The sequence below is a fragment of the Hypanus sabinus genome, chromosome 3, assembly GCF_030144855.1.
Source record: "Hypanus sabinus isolate sHypSab1 chromosome 3, sHypSab1.hap1, whole genome shotgun sequence".
Classification (NCBI taxonomy): domain Eukaryota; kingdom Metazoa; phylum Chordata; class Chondrichthyes; order Myliobatiformes; family Dasyatidae; genus Hypanus; species Hypanus sabinus.
In genome coordinates, this window is record NC_082708.1 from 158,331,888 (window position 1) to 158,349,846 (window position 17,959).

Below are 17,959 nucleotides of genomic sequence, written 5' to 3' on the forward strand. Positions count from 1 at the left end.
GGTTCTAAGAGTAAACCTAGCAATTATAGGCCTGTCAGTTTGACGTCAGTAGTGGGTAAATTAATGGAAAGTATTCTTAGAATTGGTATTTATAATTATCTGGATAGACAGGGTCTGATTAGGAACAGTTAGCACGGACTTGTGTGTGGAAGGTCATGTTTGACAAATCTTACTGAATTTTTTTGAAGCAATTATGAGGAAAGTTGACAAAGGTAAAGCAGTGGATGCTGTCTATATGGTCTTCAGTAAGGCCTTTGACAAGGTTCCACACAGAAGGTTAGTTAGGAAGGTTCAATCGTTAGGTATTAATATTGAAGTAGTAAAATGGATTCAACAGTGGCTGGATGGGAGATGCCAGAGAGTAGTGGTGGATAACTGTTTGTCAGGTTGGAGGCCGGTGACTAGCGGTGTGCCTCAGGGATCTGTACTGGGTCCAATGTTGTTTGTCATATACATTAATGATCTGGATGAAGGGGTGGTAAATTGGATTAGTAAGTATGCAAATGATACTAAGAAAGGTGGTGCTGTGGATAATAAAGTAGGTTTACAAAGCTTGCAGAGAGATTTAGGCCAGTTAGAAGAGTGGGCTTTACGATGGTAGATGGAGTTTAATACTGATAAATATGAGGTGCTACATTTTGGTAGTAATAATCCAAATAGGACATACATGGTAAACGGTAGGGCATTGAAGAATGCAGTAGAACAGAGTGATCTAGGAATAATGGTGCATAGTTCCCTGAAGGTGGAATCTCATGTGGATAGGGTGGTGAAGAAAGCTTTTGGTATGCTGGCCTTTATAAATCAGAACATTGAGTATAGGTGTTGAGATGTAATGTTAAAATTGTACAGGGCATTGGTAAGGCCGAATTTGGAGTATTGTGTACAGTTCTGGTCACCGAATTATAGGAAAGATGTCAAAAAAATAGAGAGAGTACAGAGAAGATTTACTAGAATGTTAGCTGGGTTTCAGCACCTAAGTTACAGGGAAAGACTGAACAAGTTAGGTCTTTATTCTTTGGAGCATAGAAGGTTGAGGGGGGACTTGATAAAGGTATTTAAAATTATGAGGGTATAGATAGAGTTGACGTGGATAGGCTTTTTTCCATTGAGAGTCAGAGAGATTCAAACAAGAGGACATGAGTTGAGAGTTAGGGGGCAAAAGATTAAAGGTAACACAAGGGGAAATTTCTTTACTCAGAATAGTAGCTGTGTGGAATGAGCTTCCAGTAGAAGTGGTAGAGGCAGGCTCAATATTGTCATTTAAAGTAAAATTGGATAGGTATATGGACAGGAAAGGAATGGAGGGTTATGGGCTGAGTGCAGGTCAGTGGGACTAGGTGAGAGGAAGTGTTCAGCACGGACTAGAAAGACCGAGATGACCTGGTTCCATGCTGTAATTGTTATATGGTTATTGAGTAATACAGGATGGAAACAGACCCTTCTGCTCAACTTATCAATACTAACCCTGGTGCCCAGCAGAACTAGTCCAGTTTACTTGAGTTTTGGTCATATCAAAATAAAGCTTTTCTGGGATTAACTAACCAGAGGTGACCCAGGACAATGGGAGCTCGAGGACAGTCAATAATATAAAGGGTTAACTATTCATCATGGTTGCCAGATAAACCAAGACTCACCAGGGACGTGCCATGGGTGACCATTCAAGGCATTGATCATCAATAATGACTAGAGAGCAGACATGAGTAATCCCCACTGGGAAGCTAGGCCAGAATTGATAAAAAGCCCCTCCGCACCAGAATCGACCAAGATGGAGACTGCTCACCGTTGGATGCCCCACTTCATAGAAGCAGGCATGAGCCAGAATAGTGTCGAGGAGAGATGGACAAGGGTCACACTCACCAGTACTCTTTGTCCTACTGGAAGATGCTTGGCTTTTATTGGGCAGGTGGAGATGAAGTGGGTATGATTGGCCACAGTGCAGACAGGGATGGGTGCTGATTCTCCTTTGTCTTTCAGTGGGTGTCAAGTGGGTACGGTCAACCTTCACAGCTTCAGGCTCTGGAACAGGAACTGTAGATAGGGCAAACAGCAGGCTATGTAGACTGACGAGGAATTTGGAACTCACCCAGTGCCCCTAGGAATCCTCTGCGGCACTGCTGAAAGCAAACATCAATACAGATAGCCAAATCCACTAGGGCTTCAGAGGAGGGAGGTGACCAGTTCATCTTTGACGTCTTCAGAGAGGCCATTCAGAAGGTGTCAATACAGTGCCTCCGAGTTCCAGCCGCTGGAGGTGGCTAGATGGAACTCGATGCAGTAAACTGACACAGACCTGCCACCCTGGTGCAATTGCATTTCACACGCAGCCTCTCTTCCATATTTGGATTGATCAAACACTTTTCTCATCTCCTCAGAAAATAACTGAAAACTGACGCAGAGAGGGGAGCCTGCCTCCCAGACGGCTGTTCCCCATTCCTTCGCCCAACCGGTCAGTTGAGTGATGACGCAGGCCACTTTGGCTCGATCAGTCAGAAAGGTTGCTGGTTGCAATTCTAAAATGAGGGTGCACCGGGAAAGAAAAGAGAGGCGGGTACCAGGCTCACCTGAGTACTTTCCTGGAGGAGGCAGACGGGGCTCTTGGACAGGAGGAGTGAGTGAGGACGTGGAGGGCGGGGCAGAAGATGCAGTCGCAGAATTTTGATGGGCGCTCTGGGACAGCTGGAGTGACTGAGTCTGGGCCACAAGATCGGCTACATTGGCAGAAGGCAACTCCACTGCCCTGAGTATGGAGTCCAGCTGGTTCTGGTGTCTCCCCAGCATCACTCCCTGTTGTTAAAGGGCAGCTCTCAGATGACTGGGATCTGCTGAATCCATACTCACCAGATTATCCTATCAGGACATTGGAGCAGGGATCCAATCGCAGGCCCAGTACTGTGCACACAGTGATATTAATTGAGTCACAAATCCCGAGGTGCAAACAAAGTCAGTGTCAAAGTTCAGGCAGAGATCAAAACATCAAGTGAAATGCAAAAACCAGAACCGGGAAGCAAGCAGAGTCGATATTCAGACAGAGTACAGACACAAATGCTGGAAAGGCTCAAGAAAATTCACTGACACAATCTGGCAACAAACAGGTGAAAACACAGGACTGAAATACACTGAGCAATAAACAGCAAGGCAGATGATAGGTGGAGCACAATGAGACAGAAGTGGCAGCAAAACAAGTAATAATGAGAAACAGGTGAGAGGCAGTGTACTCAGTAATACAGGGGCCGGAGTAGAGCAGAGGCTGAGACAGGAGCACATGGGGCATGAAAACAAACAGCAGCATATGGCAATACAAAACCACAGACTGACAGCTAGGGGAAGAACACACAAAAAGACAAAGTTCAGCTGGAGGTACTGACATATACTTAATTTGCTCAGGGAAGATATCGGGATATATATATTGATTTATTACCAATCCCTAATCCACTTTGAAAGGCAGTCCATTTTCCAGAGTGCCAGTGTGTCGGGAGTTCCAAGATTTATTCTAGGACTTCCCTGGTGATAATAAATGAACAGAATAATTCCAAATCAGGGTGATACCTATCTTGGAAAATGACCTACAGGTCCTGATCTGGTCCTGTTAGGTTTCAAGTCAAAGGTGACTCCAACAACATTGAATAGTCCATTAATACTATTATTTTTGAGATTGAAACTAAGCTGAAGTTTTCAAAACTTGCATCGTGCAGAGCTCTTGCTTTTGATGGATAATTGTGGCTGTTATCCTTAGTCTGGGCTTCATTAGATCCAGATCTTAAATATATAAAAATACAGCAAGGACCCAGTGCAAGAACAGGGACACATCTATCAGTAAGGTGATCACCATATCCCTACTGATTCTTATTCCAGGGTAATTTTTAGACTGGTGGACTGTTCATTAACAGCTGTTCCAGACAGTGGGTTTATTGTTATTGTGAACAGGTTACTGTGAGGGAAGGAAGTGGTTTCTATTACTGTCTGTTGCAACCAGCCCCATATTAAAATTGCCTCAATGCTTGATGGGAGTCAAGTTTGGAATCCAAGAGATGCTGGAAAATGAGCAGACTAGAATTCAACGTCATTAAGGCTGAATTCAATGAGAGGATGGAGAGTGTCAGCAAAACCACAAGTTAGTGAAAAAGGTTTTAGAGAGAGAATCATTGACCAAAGACACAGAGTTGATAGGATTTTGAAAACATGGAAGATGGCTTTGCATGAGTGCATGTTCATCGCAAGTTCTTCCAACCCGGTCATTCTCTCCTCTCCCCAAGTCCACTGAGGAAATGATGAAAAAGTTTGAGGACATATATACCAAAAGACAGCACTGTTATAAGACTCTAGAATGGACCTCCTATATGATAAAGATGAAATCTTGCTGTTATAGCCTACCACATCATGGCCCTTTTACCTTATTGTCTATTTGCACTGCACTTTTTGTATAACTAACACTATATTCTGCATTTTGTTATTGTTTTTCCCTTTATGCTACCTCAGTATACTAATGTCTTGGTGACCTTTATGGATGACAGGGAAAACAAAACTTTTCACCGTTTCTCAGTATACAAGACGATAATAAACCAATTACCAATTACAGAAGCATGCTGCTGAGCCTTGCCAAAGTTATAGGAAACACCCATAAAGTAACAGTGAAGTATTCAGGAGGACAATTCCAAAGGTTTTACTAAAAGACTGCAGATGAAAAAAACCGAGTGTTCCATCGGGTCCTAAGGACTCTATGTAGTGATGAGGTATCACATGACAAGCAGTCCATTTCATCTGATACCCAGACTTTTATTTATCACTCAGCCCCAAGCCGTTTATGGGATTTTACAGTGTGTAAACTGACCGCTCTGTGTCCTGCACTAAAGCAGTAGTTACACTTCAAAACTGGCCCAAGTTCCAATTTCTCCTCCAGCACCAACTATACTACACTTCAAATGTATCCTTGAAGAATTTTTCTAAAATCCAGTGCAGAGTTAAAACAAGTAGAATACTTCTTTCATTCAATATTTTCAACTGGGCAACTTTAACAGAGGATAAAATAGAAAGAACGAACACAAAGTAGAATAAACCAACTAATGATCACATAGAACTAGCGACCACCCATGTCTTGTGCCACAGGAGATGACTGGGATTTTAACAAATATTTCTCCTCAGTGTTTAATTGAAGAGAAAATCATGGTGGTTCAAGAGATAAGGAAAACAAAGGAGATGTCTTGGAGGATCACGAAAGAAGTATTTGCAGACTTACAGTGTATTAAGCTGGACAAATTCCCCGAGTTTATCCTTGGATTTTGTGGGAGGCTGAAGAGAAAATTCTGGAGGCCCTTACAGAGATATTTGCATCATCATTAACAACTGGTAAAGTTCCCTAAGCATGGAAGGTGTCTAATGTTCTAGTTTACTTTTATAAAAAGGGAGCAAGGGCAAGCCAGGGAACTAGAGGTCAGTCAACTTGTTCAAAATAAATCAGTGTTTTAATTGCCTGCACTATTAAACAAATTGTAAGATCTACCCAGGTATTTTGCCATGCACAGGCATTAAACTCTCAGCTATTACCTTATAATCAGCTGGTCCTGGAGCAGCTTGTTTTGTTTCAATGGGATGCAAACGAGGAACTGTAGATCCAAATCCTCCTCTCACTGAAATCTCTAAAGCAGCTTTCTTCTGGCTTTCCTGAGCAAGGGTGTGGTTAGTGATATTGTAGGTTCCTGGACCTGTTGGAATCAGAAACTCTATTATATTTTGGACATTTTAGAAACCCCTGTAAAATGGTCAACAGTTATGATTAATCAAGTAGTCTCTCCTGCAGCAACAGAATCTAAGTTTCAAAATCGGAATACTCAATTATTTATAATGTCAATATTTAGGACATTGATTTCGATACTGACTTAATTTCAATGCTAATTTGGGCAGTATGAATGATCCATGACAATATTAGTTTAGCGCAATTGAAATAACATACTTTCTTGTGAGATATCACCTGTTGAAACTTTTGATTTGCTAGATGGTCAATTAACCAAAGTGCCAAGCATAAATTTAAAGGATTTTCTTTTATCTATTCACAAGATATAATTATTGCTGGAAAAGGCTGTGTTTAATGCCTATTATAATTTTCCCTTGAACTGAAAAGACAGTTAAAATTCATAGAATCATTTAGCATAGAAATGGGCATTTTGGTTCACCAAGAGTTAACTGTATCGATGGTTCTGAAGTCACATATACATGAAATTACATAAGAACAGGGGATTTCCTTTCCTAATAGATCATTACAACAATACTGTAGTTTCATGGCAACCATTATTTAAATGAACTTAAATTTATTGATCATTTATTTATTATTTTTTTCTTTTGTATTCGCACAGTTTCTTGTTTTTTGCTTGCCTGTCCTGTTGGATGCAGAATTTCATTGATTCTATCAGTTTCCTGGCACGCAAGAAAACAAATTTCAGGGTTGTATAAGTTGACATAAATGCACTTTGATAATAAAGTTACTTTGAACTTCTTTTTAAATTCCCTATTTATTTAATTACTTGAATTTAATTTTCCCAGATTCCCAATGGGATTCAAATCACCTCTCAATCAACAGTCCAAACTCTGGCTGCTTGTTTGTTAACTTATTCACTAGATTGCCACGTTCATATTCTTTCAGTTATTACATACCAGTATTCTCATAACATTTCTTGGTGCTCATAACTGGTGATAAATCAACTCATTCAGACAGGACACTTTTCTCTCTAAGCTGTGCAGATGCACGGCCGCACAGTAAGAGAAATGCTCCCGTGCACATAGCTTTTGTTGCCATGCAACTGGAATTTTCTTTTACATGATATTAACGTAATTTTGAAATTATGCTAACATAGTTTTTAATTCTATGTTAATATAAGTGTGAAATACCCCTGCAATTAATTATGTGTTTAATTGCCTGCACTATTAAACAAATAAATTTTCTAAATAATACATGTACCACAAACTTTGCTATTAAACATTTTAGAGCTTCAATATATTTACATTGTCAGTATTTCATGTTGCAACACAGTTACAAATTATAACAATATACACAGAATGGAAGTTTGTAGCTCATTGTTAATAAACCGCCGGCCCATTGAAAACATCAATCCTTGCTCGTCAAATATTTTACTTCTGCATTGTGCCTGTCAGTTGTTTCGACTGCCCGACATAATTTATTTGTATTATGAGTTGTATTTGTATTCAAGGACCAAATGGCCTACTTCTGCTCCTTTGTCTTGTGTGTGTGAGTTATGGTTTATTTTATGATGTGAAAATTCTATATTCTGACTTTTTGGTAAATAGTCATAATCTAATATATTTTTAATTTAAAATATTTGTTAGACCAAGGTAAAAAATTGTTTGTATAAAATTGTTTGCTTGACTGTGGTTATTTTATGTAAATTATAAAATTTTCAACTTACCTTGATAATTTTTCAAATAATAATTATTATTATTTTTAGTATCCTAAGGATATTTTAAAGAAAAGCAGAAGGAGAGTTAAATGCTTTGAAGAACAAAGCTTGTATGAAATTCAAGGTAGAATGGCTTTTGCAATTTGTAGATACTGAACTACTGTCTTCACATCAAAAAAAATTAAAATTGCCCATATATTTACATTATCAAGATACTGGTGATGCTGTATGCACCATTGTGTGGAGCTGAAAGTTAAGGGAAAGTTTAGTAGTGGGAAAAATGGGAAGAATAGACATTAGATTACTTAAAATCATATCTTAACCAGAGATATCATATTGATGCAGCCACCAAATTAGACAACCAGAAGAAATGTGGAATTTAGCACAAGCTAACTGAAACTCCAAAAGCGTTGAAGAGGGAAAAAAGATGCGTAAAATAAATCTAACTCTGATATGATCAAAGTAGCAGTTGATAAGATTACCTTAGCAAGTAAATTTAATGCTTCTATGCATCCTGTGCAAGAAGTTCAAATACAGGTGGCCAAATACATAAATGTCCCAGAGTATGTGGTTTTTTCAATTTTCATTCTAAATATTCATCATATACATATTACAAAAAGAAACACTTGAAGTGCCGTGCAGTTTACAAGCCATCTAAAAATTTCCTGCTCAGAGTGATGGTTGGTCTGCATAGCTGTAACAAAAATTAGAGGGAACATTGGACAGGAGCAGTAATCAGCACTAAGACATATATTTCTCATCCATGAATTCCAAACCAGAAGCCTTGGATGTTCAGTGCACGTTGCTCTCAGTGCAAGGGATAAAGCCTTTGCCTCCGGAGATCAACAGGAGCTCAAGAGATGCCACTATGATGTGTGTAGAGCCATCAAGGTGGCAAAACGGCAACACAGGGACAAAATCCAGTCACAACTCAGTTACAATGACACATGCAGCATATGGCAAGGACTGCACACCATTGTGGACTTCAAAGGGAAACGCAGCCATACAGCCAACATTGCAGCCTCACTCCTGGACAAGCGAAGTGTTTTTTACACTCTATTTGAGGTTGATAGGACTGAACCCCCAAGGAGAGCCACCGACGAGATCTGCACCTTGGTCATCTCCGAGAACATTCCAAAGTGTCAACGGCCACAAGGCAACGGAGCCGGATGGCATCCCAGGGCGTGTTTGTGCTGAACAGCTGGCTGGGGGGTTTACGGATATTTTTAATCTCTCCATCTCCCAGTGAGTAGTGCCCTCCTGTTTCAAACTGTCCATCATTGTCCCTGTACTTAAGAAAACCAAGATAGCATGCCTGAACAATGGGCACCCTGTCGCACTCACCTCAATTATAAGGAAATGCTTTGAAAGGCTAGTTAAAGACTACATCTGCAGCATACTAGGCCTCCTACAATTCACCTACTGATGGAACCAATCTACTGATGACACCATAGCCACAGCACTACCCACCGTCCTCACTCACCTGGAGAAGAGAGATGCATATGTTAGAATGCTGTTCCTGGACTGTAGTTCAGCATTCAACACCAAAATTCCCTCCAGATTTGACAGGAAGCTCAGAGACCTTGGCATGTACCCTGCCTTGAGCAGCTGGATCCTAGACTTCCTCTATCAGATCACCGACAAGTGATAAGGTTGGGATCCCTCACCTCTGCCCCTCTGACCCTCAACACAGATGCCTTCCCAGGGTTGTGTTCTGAGTCCCTTTCTCTACTCCCTTTACACCCACGACTGTACTGCCACACACAGCTCCAATCTGCTGATCAAATTCGCAGATGACACGACTTTGATCGGCCTTATTTCTAGCAGAAATGAGACAGGGGAGAGGTTAACACCCTGACACAGTGGTCCCAGGATAACAACCTCTCCCTCAATGTCAAAAAAACAAAAGAGCTGATACTCATTCCTGCCTGTGGCCATCAAACTTTACAACTCCTCCCTCGGAGGGTCAGACACCCTGAGCCAATAGGCTGGTCCTGGACTCATTTCCACTTGTCATAATTTACTTATCATTATTATTTTTTTAATTTTTTTTATTTCTTTTTTCTGTTTTCTTTATATCATATATTATGAAATATTTAGACTTACCATGTTTACATATGGCTTATGTCTTGGTAAACTCATTTATATTGTAACTATTGTTACAATATATTTATATATTTATATTGTAACTATTATGTATGTTTTTTTTCATCTGTAATGGAATTTGTATGCTGGTAATTTCTTTATCAATATATCATTTGTATTCTGTCCATATTACTAATATTAATAAAAAGATTTAGAAAGAAAGATGATTATTATTATTATTTAATTATTTATGGTTTTATATTGCTATATTTCTACACTATTCTTGGTTGGTGCGACTGTAACAAAACCCAATTTCCCTCGGGATCAATGAAGTATGTCTGTCTGTCTGTCTGTGAATTACAGGAGGAATGGAGAGAAGCTCAGCCTGATCATTATCAATGGGTCTGCAGTTAAGAGGGTGAGTAGTTTCAAGTTCCTCGGTACACACATTACAGATGATCTCACCTGGACTGTACACAACGGCTTTGTGGCAAAAAAAGCACATCAGCGTCTCTTCTAGCTCAAGCGACTGAGAAGTTCAGCATAGGCCCCCAAATCATCAATACCTTCTACAGAGGCACAATTGAGAGCATCCTGACTGGCTCTATCACCGCCTGGTACGGGAAATGCACCAACCTTGATCGCTGGGCAGTGCAGTGCAGAGCAGTGCAGCCCAACGCTACTGTGGATGTGAACTTCCCTCTACTGAGAATATTTATAGCAGCAGGTGCAGAAAGAAGGCCTGGAAGATCATTGGGGACACCAGTCACCCCAACCATAAACTGTTTCAGCTGCTTCCGCCTGGCAAATGCTATCGCAGCATTAAAGCCAGGACCAACACGCAATGGAACAGCTTCTTTCTACAAGCCATTAGACTTACAAATTCACATGTCTGTACATTGCAATGGAGCCATAATGCAAAGATTTTTACTCCTTCACATTGTGGGATGGATATAAGATTTAAATATATTCTAAAATCTAAATTCCAGCAGAAATTAGCTAGTAATTCTGAGGAAGTAGGTTTGACTAGTAGCAGTCAATAATTGCCAATGTGATCTCAAATATTCATCTTATGACCATTAGTGGTACTTAGCCTGAAACTACATATTTTTTCAACTGTCAACGGTACAAGTAATTCTAGCATTAAGCTAAATATGCCCTGATTTCAATGGCAGAAGCTTTCTAACAGACATTGAGGGCCATACTTTAGAAAAGTAGAAATGATTGAACAAAAGAAAAATCAATTACTAATAATCATTAGCATTTAATGTTCCATCACTTCTGTTGTCTGAACCTTTGCTAACAATTCTTCATTATGGTTCAATGTATCAGAGAGAAAATCAGCGAGAATGGAAGTACTTAACACAAAGTATAAAGATTAGCATTCTGCTGTAAGAGTCAGACAACATAATGGGAATTTCAATACTTCAGCATTTTAACTCCCTTGGTTTAAACACAATTTGTTCCATGAGTCAGTCAATAAAAACAATCACCGTGGACTTAATTCCTCTTCCCTTAAAACTCTGGGACTCACCTTTAGTCCCAAATGCATCATTACTGAAGCTTGGCTTTCTGTTTTACAACCATTTGATGCTACTGTTAAAAATCTTTGAACTTTTTTTGTTTGCTAGTTACACAAAGATGAAACAAGGAGAGGAAAGCTGATCATTGTAATACATGTATTAATTTAAAGAACACTTTTAATAGCTTTGCAATTGACCAATGAGAATGTGGGACCCATGGGGATGGGCAAGTTGGCTGACCAATGGCAGGCAAGGTTGATGGCAGGTCATGTGTTGGCACTTGGCCAAGTAGCTAAGGCGGTGGTCTAGTGATCTGAAGGTTGCTAGTTCAAGCCTCAGCTAAGGTAGCGTGTTGTGTCCTTGAGCAAGGCACTTCACCACACATTGCTCTGCAATGACACCGGTGCCAAGTTGGATCGGCCTAGTGCCCTTCCCTTGGACATCGGTGGCGTAGAGAGGGGAGACTTGCAGCATGGGCAACTGCCAGTCTTCCATACAACCTTGCCCAGGCCTCAGTCAACATCGAAATTGATGGACAGCCGAAGAAGAAGAAGAAAGTGTTATATGCTAGAATAATGTCCAATCAGAGCTGTGCTTTAAGTGTTCATAACAAAGTTGGGTGAACTGCTTGCCTTATTCCTCGATTTTTTTTTGTCAGCAAATGTATTTTATTTGCTGACTAGCTAATGGAAAAGCTAGTTCTCATGGAAGCAGTGCCATATAGAAAACGTACGTGATCAAGTGTGTTGAGCTGCCATCCATTTGCCTCAACAAGACAATCAGGTCTGCTACTCCAACATCTTTCACATCCATAATCTCTACCACCACAAAGGACAGAGACAGCAGAAAATACTTCTTCAATTCACATGCCTTCTCGACTTGGAAACACATCACTATCTTCCATTGTTGGGACTGGAATTAGTTTATATTGTCACAAAACCTAGCTTTGCACCATTGATTAAGATCATTTCAAAACATAAGTACATTAAGGTAGTACAAGTAAAAAGCAATTATAGGATGCAGAATATAATGTTACAGTTACAGAGAAAGTAAGAAGACAATAAGGTGCAAGAGTCATGACAAGGTAGACTGTGAAGTCAAGAGATCAGAATCTTATAACAGTGAGATAGAAGCTGTCTTTGAACCTCAGGTTGTGTCCTTTCAAGCTATTGTATTTTCTACCCAAAGGGAAGAGGGAGAAGATCGTGTGGATGTGTACAAGAGGATGACAGGCATTGACTGTGTGGATAGTCAGATGCTTTTTCCCAGGGCTGATTTGGCTAGCAGGAGAAGGCATAGTTTTAAGGTGCTTGGAAGCAGGTACAGAGAAGATGTCAAGGGTAAGTCTTTTACTCAAAGAGTAGTGAGTGCATGGAATGGGCTGCCAGCAGTAGTGGTGGAGGCAGAAACAATAATGTCTTTTAAGAGACTCCTTAATAGGTACATGGAGCTTAGGAAAATAGAGAGCTATGGGTAAGCCTAGGTAATTTCTAAGGTAAGGGCATGTCTGGCATAGCTTTGTGGGCCGAAGGGCCTATATTGTGCACTAGGTTTTCTATGTTCTAAAAGAGAATAACTGGGATGGAATGGATCATTGACTAGTTTGGCTGCTTTCCTGAGGCAGCCGTAATTGTACAGAGTCCATGGAGGGGAGGCTGATTTTCATGATGGATTGGGCTGTATCCACAACTCTCAACAAATTCTTGTGGTCATGGATAGACTAGTTGCCATAGCAAGCCATCATGCACCTGCCCAGATGCTTACTATGATGCACTGATAAAAAAAAACTTGTTGAGCATCAACACAGGATCTGAATTTTTGAAAACCCTTCCCGTGGCATATTGAGAGCACCTACAAAAGAACATTTGTGGCTATAAAGAAAGTAACTCATCACTACTTTCTCAAGAGAATTAAGGATGGGTAATAAATGCCAGCCTTACTGGTAATGTCCAAATACCAAAACACAATGAAATGAGAAGAGTCAATCAGGAATCAGAGAACAATGTCTTGGATCTCAGATGCAACAATGACAGTAGCAAGCTGGCATGAGGAATCCTGCCTATTCTTTGCTTACATAAGCTTCACAAAACTCCAGAAATGAGTTTCCCCAGAGTTCTCTGAGCATAGCAAATCCATTGCCTACATATCTCAACTCCTGCCTGATGTCTAAAAGAGTACAACAACTCTCCGATAACGCTAAGCCTCTCCAATTCCAGCCTGTTCTCCATTCTCCACTTTTCTTAAGAACATAAGAAATAGTTCCATCATTGGATCTCCCTTCAGCCACAAACCCTAGAATTCCTTCTCTACTTCTTTAAGAAATTCCTTACTATCCATCTGCTGATCACCTCACCTAATACTTCAGCTTGCGGCAACATCACTCAGCATTGTCTTTATGGTCACTAGCACCCACCAGTCAGTTTATACTTCTTATTATTCATTCATTTTCAGTACTTGGACATCACTGCAAAAGCCAAAATGAATAACCCATCCCTCTTTGCCTTTGAGAAAGTGCAGGGAGGAGGAAGGAGGAGGAGAGGGAAGATGGCAGTCCTGCTGTTGAATGGTCCTGTGGTGCTGTTGCAGAGGGAGTTAAAATTACAATAAATGACCAACCAACCATTACTACCACAGGGCATTACTGTAGCCTAGTGGTTAGACAGACAGACAGATATTTTATTGATCCCGTGGGAAACTGGGTTTTGTTACAGTCGCACCAACCAAGAACAGTGTAGAAATATAGCAATATAAAACCATAAATAATTAAATGATAATAAGTAAATTATTCCCAAGTGGAAATAAGTCCAGAACTAGCCTATTGGCTCAGGGTGTCTGACACTCCGAGGGAGGAGTAAAGTTTGATGGCCACAGGAGGAATGACTAGCATATGTACTAGCGTAGTGCTAGTACAGCTCAGGACATTAGAATTCAGAGTTCAATTTCAATGTCCTCTGTAAGCAAGTTTGTACATTCTTTCCCATGTGCACGTAGGTTTCCTCTGGGTGCTCTGGTGTCCCCCCACAATCCAAAGATGCACTGGTTAGGAGATTAGTAAGTTGTTGTAAATTGTCTGGTGATTGGGCTAGGGTTAAATTGGTGGTTTGCTTGGCGGTCCAGCATGAAGAGCAGGAGGGCCTGATCCACGCTGTATCTCCAAATAATAAATAATATATAAATATGTTAAATGGTCTTTAACTTGGAAGGGAACCTATAAGTTGTGGTGTTGCCTTTGCCTGCTGTTCCAGTCCTTCTTGTCGGAAGAGATCACAGGTTTCGGAAGAGCTGCGTGTGTTTGTAGATGGTACACACTACAGCCAATGTGGTAGAATGATTGAACATTTAGAACGGTGATGGGGTACCGTTCAAGCCCTTGGCAATGGGTCTCCAACCTAAAACACTAAATTTGATTCCCTCATCATAGGTGCTGCCTAATCGGCTGGGTATTTCTAGTACTGTTTGCTTTATTCCTATCAGTGGGCTGCTTTGCTCCGAAGCATGTTGGACTTCTTGAGAATTCTTGGATGAAGGTCCCTAACCTCAAACGTCAACTGTTTTACTTCACAGATGCTGCCTGACCTGCTGATTATTTCAGCATTTTTTGTTTTGATCAAATTTTAAATTGAATTCCACAGGGATTCTCAAAACCTGGGAAGGACTAAAGTGAACTTTAAGGTACAGAAAACAAGTTCAGACCCCTCATCAGAATGGCTTTGATACTGGATCAGATATATTGGTGTATACACCTCCCAAACATTCTACTACAATGGAACCATAATTGAGAACACAGGTTATCCTATCCAGATGCATCACTGTTTGATATGGCAACTGTTTTGACTAAGACCATAAGAAATAGCAAAGCTATGGCCACAGCCTGGCACATCACAGAAACTAGCATTTCAATGATCAACGCTGTCTACACTTCCTATTTTTTCAATGGAGCAGCTAAAATAATCAAAGATGCCACTGACCCCAGACATTCTCTCTTCTTTTCCCTCCCATCAAGCAGAAGATAAAAAAAACCTGAAAGCACATACCATGAGTTTAAAAGACAGCATTCATCCTACAGTTATAAGACTATTGACTGGTTCCTTGGTATGCTATCTTGACCTCACAATCTCCCTCATTATAGCTTTTCATCCTATCATCTGCCTGCACTGCACTTTCTCCATAACTGTAACACTTTATTCTGCATTTTGTTATTGTTTTAGCCTTGTACCACCTTAATGTGCAGTTGATATAAATTGATCTGTATGAACGGTATGCATGACAGTTTTTCATTATAACCTGGTAAATGTGACAATAATAAACCAATTTACCCACTTACCTACTTAATAGTTCCATGCAGCAAGCACAAATAAATTTATTGGAATTGTAAAATATTGTCATTAGTTTATAGTATTAGAGATAGTAGATTGTCTAGAGTCAAGATGGCGCCAAGCTATGACCTCCTTGAGGTCATGACTCAATTTCAGTCGTTTTTTGGTGGATTTTTTTAGGTTTGTGAGGATACAGTTGCAGGCACAGTGGAGAGTTAGGGGTCAGGTTAGGATTTTAGGGACAGGGTTGTAGGGGAATTAGAGAAATTAGAGGACAGGACCAAGGACAGTGACGCAATAATCAGAATCAGAATCAAAATCATGTGCAATTTCACTGATATATATAATGAAATTTGACAATAGACGTAGGATATCCACAGGCCAGACAGGAATGTCCAGTCAACAGACCAGCATGGATGAAGGCTGATGGCTCTACCAGAGACAGTGAGTTGTCAACAGGTTCCAAAGACAGAGTTCCATGCATGCATGCAGGAAGAACGAGGTCCGAAGAACTAGATTCACAAATTGGCGAGGCCAGAGTGTTGAGGTCTGGTGTTTGGGGGTCCCGTTTTCATAGAGTTCAGACTTTGAGGCAGGTCCTGAGGTCCATGCAAAGGACTGAGGCCCAAGGAGCAAATCAGAGATCCATAGGTTGAGACCTGTTGGCTGATGCCTCAAGTGTGTGAATCTCTGAGAGCCTGCTGGGATAGTCAGAGGCCCAACACCTATGAGTCCCTGTCCAAGTCCGTGTACACTAGTGACTGGAGGCCAAAGACAAGCCCATTGTATTACAGGAAAGATACTAGCGTGGATAGAAGATTGGTTGACTGGCAGAATAAAGAAGGTCTTTTCTAGTTGGCTGTCAGTGACAAAAGGTGTTCCACAAGTGTTGGTATTGGGACCACTTCTTTTCACATTATATGTCAACAATTTGTATGATAGAATTGATGTGGCCAAGGTTGTAGACGACACAAAGATAGTTAGAGGGGCAAGTCGTGTTGAGAAAGCAGAGAGTCTGCAGAAGGGACATATTGGGAGAACGGGCAGATGGAATACAGTGTAGGGAAGTGTCTGGTCATGTACTTCAATAGAAGAAATAAAACGTAGACTATTTTCTAAATGGGGACAAAATTCAAAAAATCAAAGATGCAAAGGAACTTGGGATTGCTTGTGCAGGATTCCCTAAAGGTTAACTTGCAAGTTGAGTCAGTGGTAAGGAAGGCAAATGTAATGTTAGCATTCATTTTGAGACTACTAGAATATAAAAACAAGCATGTAATACTAAGGATTTAAAAGGCACTGATGAGGACTCTCGAAGTATTGTTAGTAGTTTTGGGTCCCATACCTAAGAAAGAATGAGCTAACATTGGGGAGGGTTCAAAGGAAGTTCACGAAAATGATTCTCAGAACGAAGGGGTTTATGTACGAGGGGTGCTTGATGGCTCTAGGCCTGTACTCACTGGAGTTTAGAAGAATGAAAGGCAATCTCATTGAAACCTATCAAATATTGAAAGACCTAGTTGAAGTGGATGTGAAGAGTATATTTCCTATAGTAGGTGAGTCTAGGACTAGAGGGTCCAGCCTCAGAATAGAGGGACAAACTTTTGGAACAGAGAGGAGAAGGAATTTCTTTGGCCAGAGGGTAGTGTGTCTGCGGAATCATTGCCAGAGACAGCTGTGGATGTCAAGTCATTGAGTATATTTATAGTGGGGCTTTTTGTAAGTACTTAAAGGGTAAAAGATAGTTCAGGGTAGATATAGGACCAATAGAAAATAATGCTGGAGATATTGTAATGAGTGACACAGAGATGACAGAGGAACTGAATGTGTATTTTGCATTAGTCTTCACAGTGGAAGATATCTGCAGTATACCGGACATTCAAGAGTGTCAGGGAAGTGAAGTATGTGCAGTGAAAATTATGACTGAGAAGGTGCTCAGGAAGCTTAATGGTTTCAGGGTGGATAAATCTACTGGACCTGATGAAATGCACCCTTGGGTTCTGAAGGAAGTAGCTAGAGAGATTGCGGAGGCATTAACAATGATCTTTCAAGAATCAATAGATTCTGGTATTGTACCAGATGACTGGAAAATTGCAAATTTTACTCCGCTATTTAGGAAGGGTGGGAGGCAGCAGAAAGGAAACTATAAACCTGTTAGCCTGACATCAGTGGTTGGGAAGTTGTTGGAATTGATTGTTAGGGATGAGATTACGGAGTACCTGGAGGCGCATGACAAGATAGGCCAACGCCAGCATGGTTTCCTGATAGGGAGATCCTGCCTGACAAACATAATGCAATTTTTTGAAGAAATTACAAGCAGGGTAGACAAAGGAGATGCAGTAGATATGGTGGATTTGGATTTTCAGAAGGCCTTTGACAAGATGCCGCACCTGAGGCTGTTTAGCAAGATAAGAGCCCATGGAATTACAAGGGAGCTACTAGCATGGGTGAAGAATTGGCTGATCAGCAGAAAACAGAGAGTGGGAATAAAGGGATCCTACTCTGCCAGTTACCAGTAGAGTTCCACAGGGGTCAAAGTTGGGACTGTTGCTTTTTATGATATATGTCAATGACTTGGACTATGGGGTTAATGGATTTGTGGCTAAGTCTGCCGATGGTACAAAGATAG

General features: G+C 40.6%; 1 protein-coding gene across 2 annotated transcripts in view; it reads right to left on the reverse strand.

Moving 5' to 3' along the window:
- Positions 1-17,959, reverse strand: part of stpg2 (sperm-tail PG-rich repeat containing 2) — a 591,496-nt gene that overhangs the window by 310,557 nt on the left and 262,980 nt on the right. For both annotated transcript variants that reach the window (XM_059965434.1, XM_059965433.1), the window contains exon 9: positions 5,542-5,699. In XM_059965434.1, the coding sequence (XP_059821417.1) occupies positions 5,542-5,699 (158 nt within the window). The remainder of the gene's footprint in view (positions 1-5,541; positions 5,700-17,959) is intronic.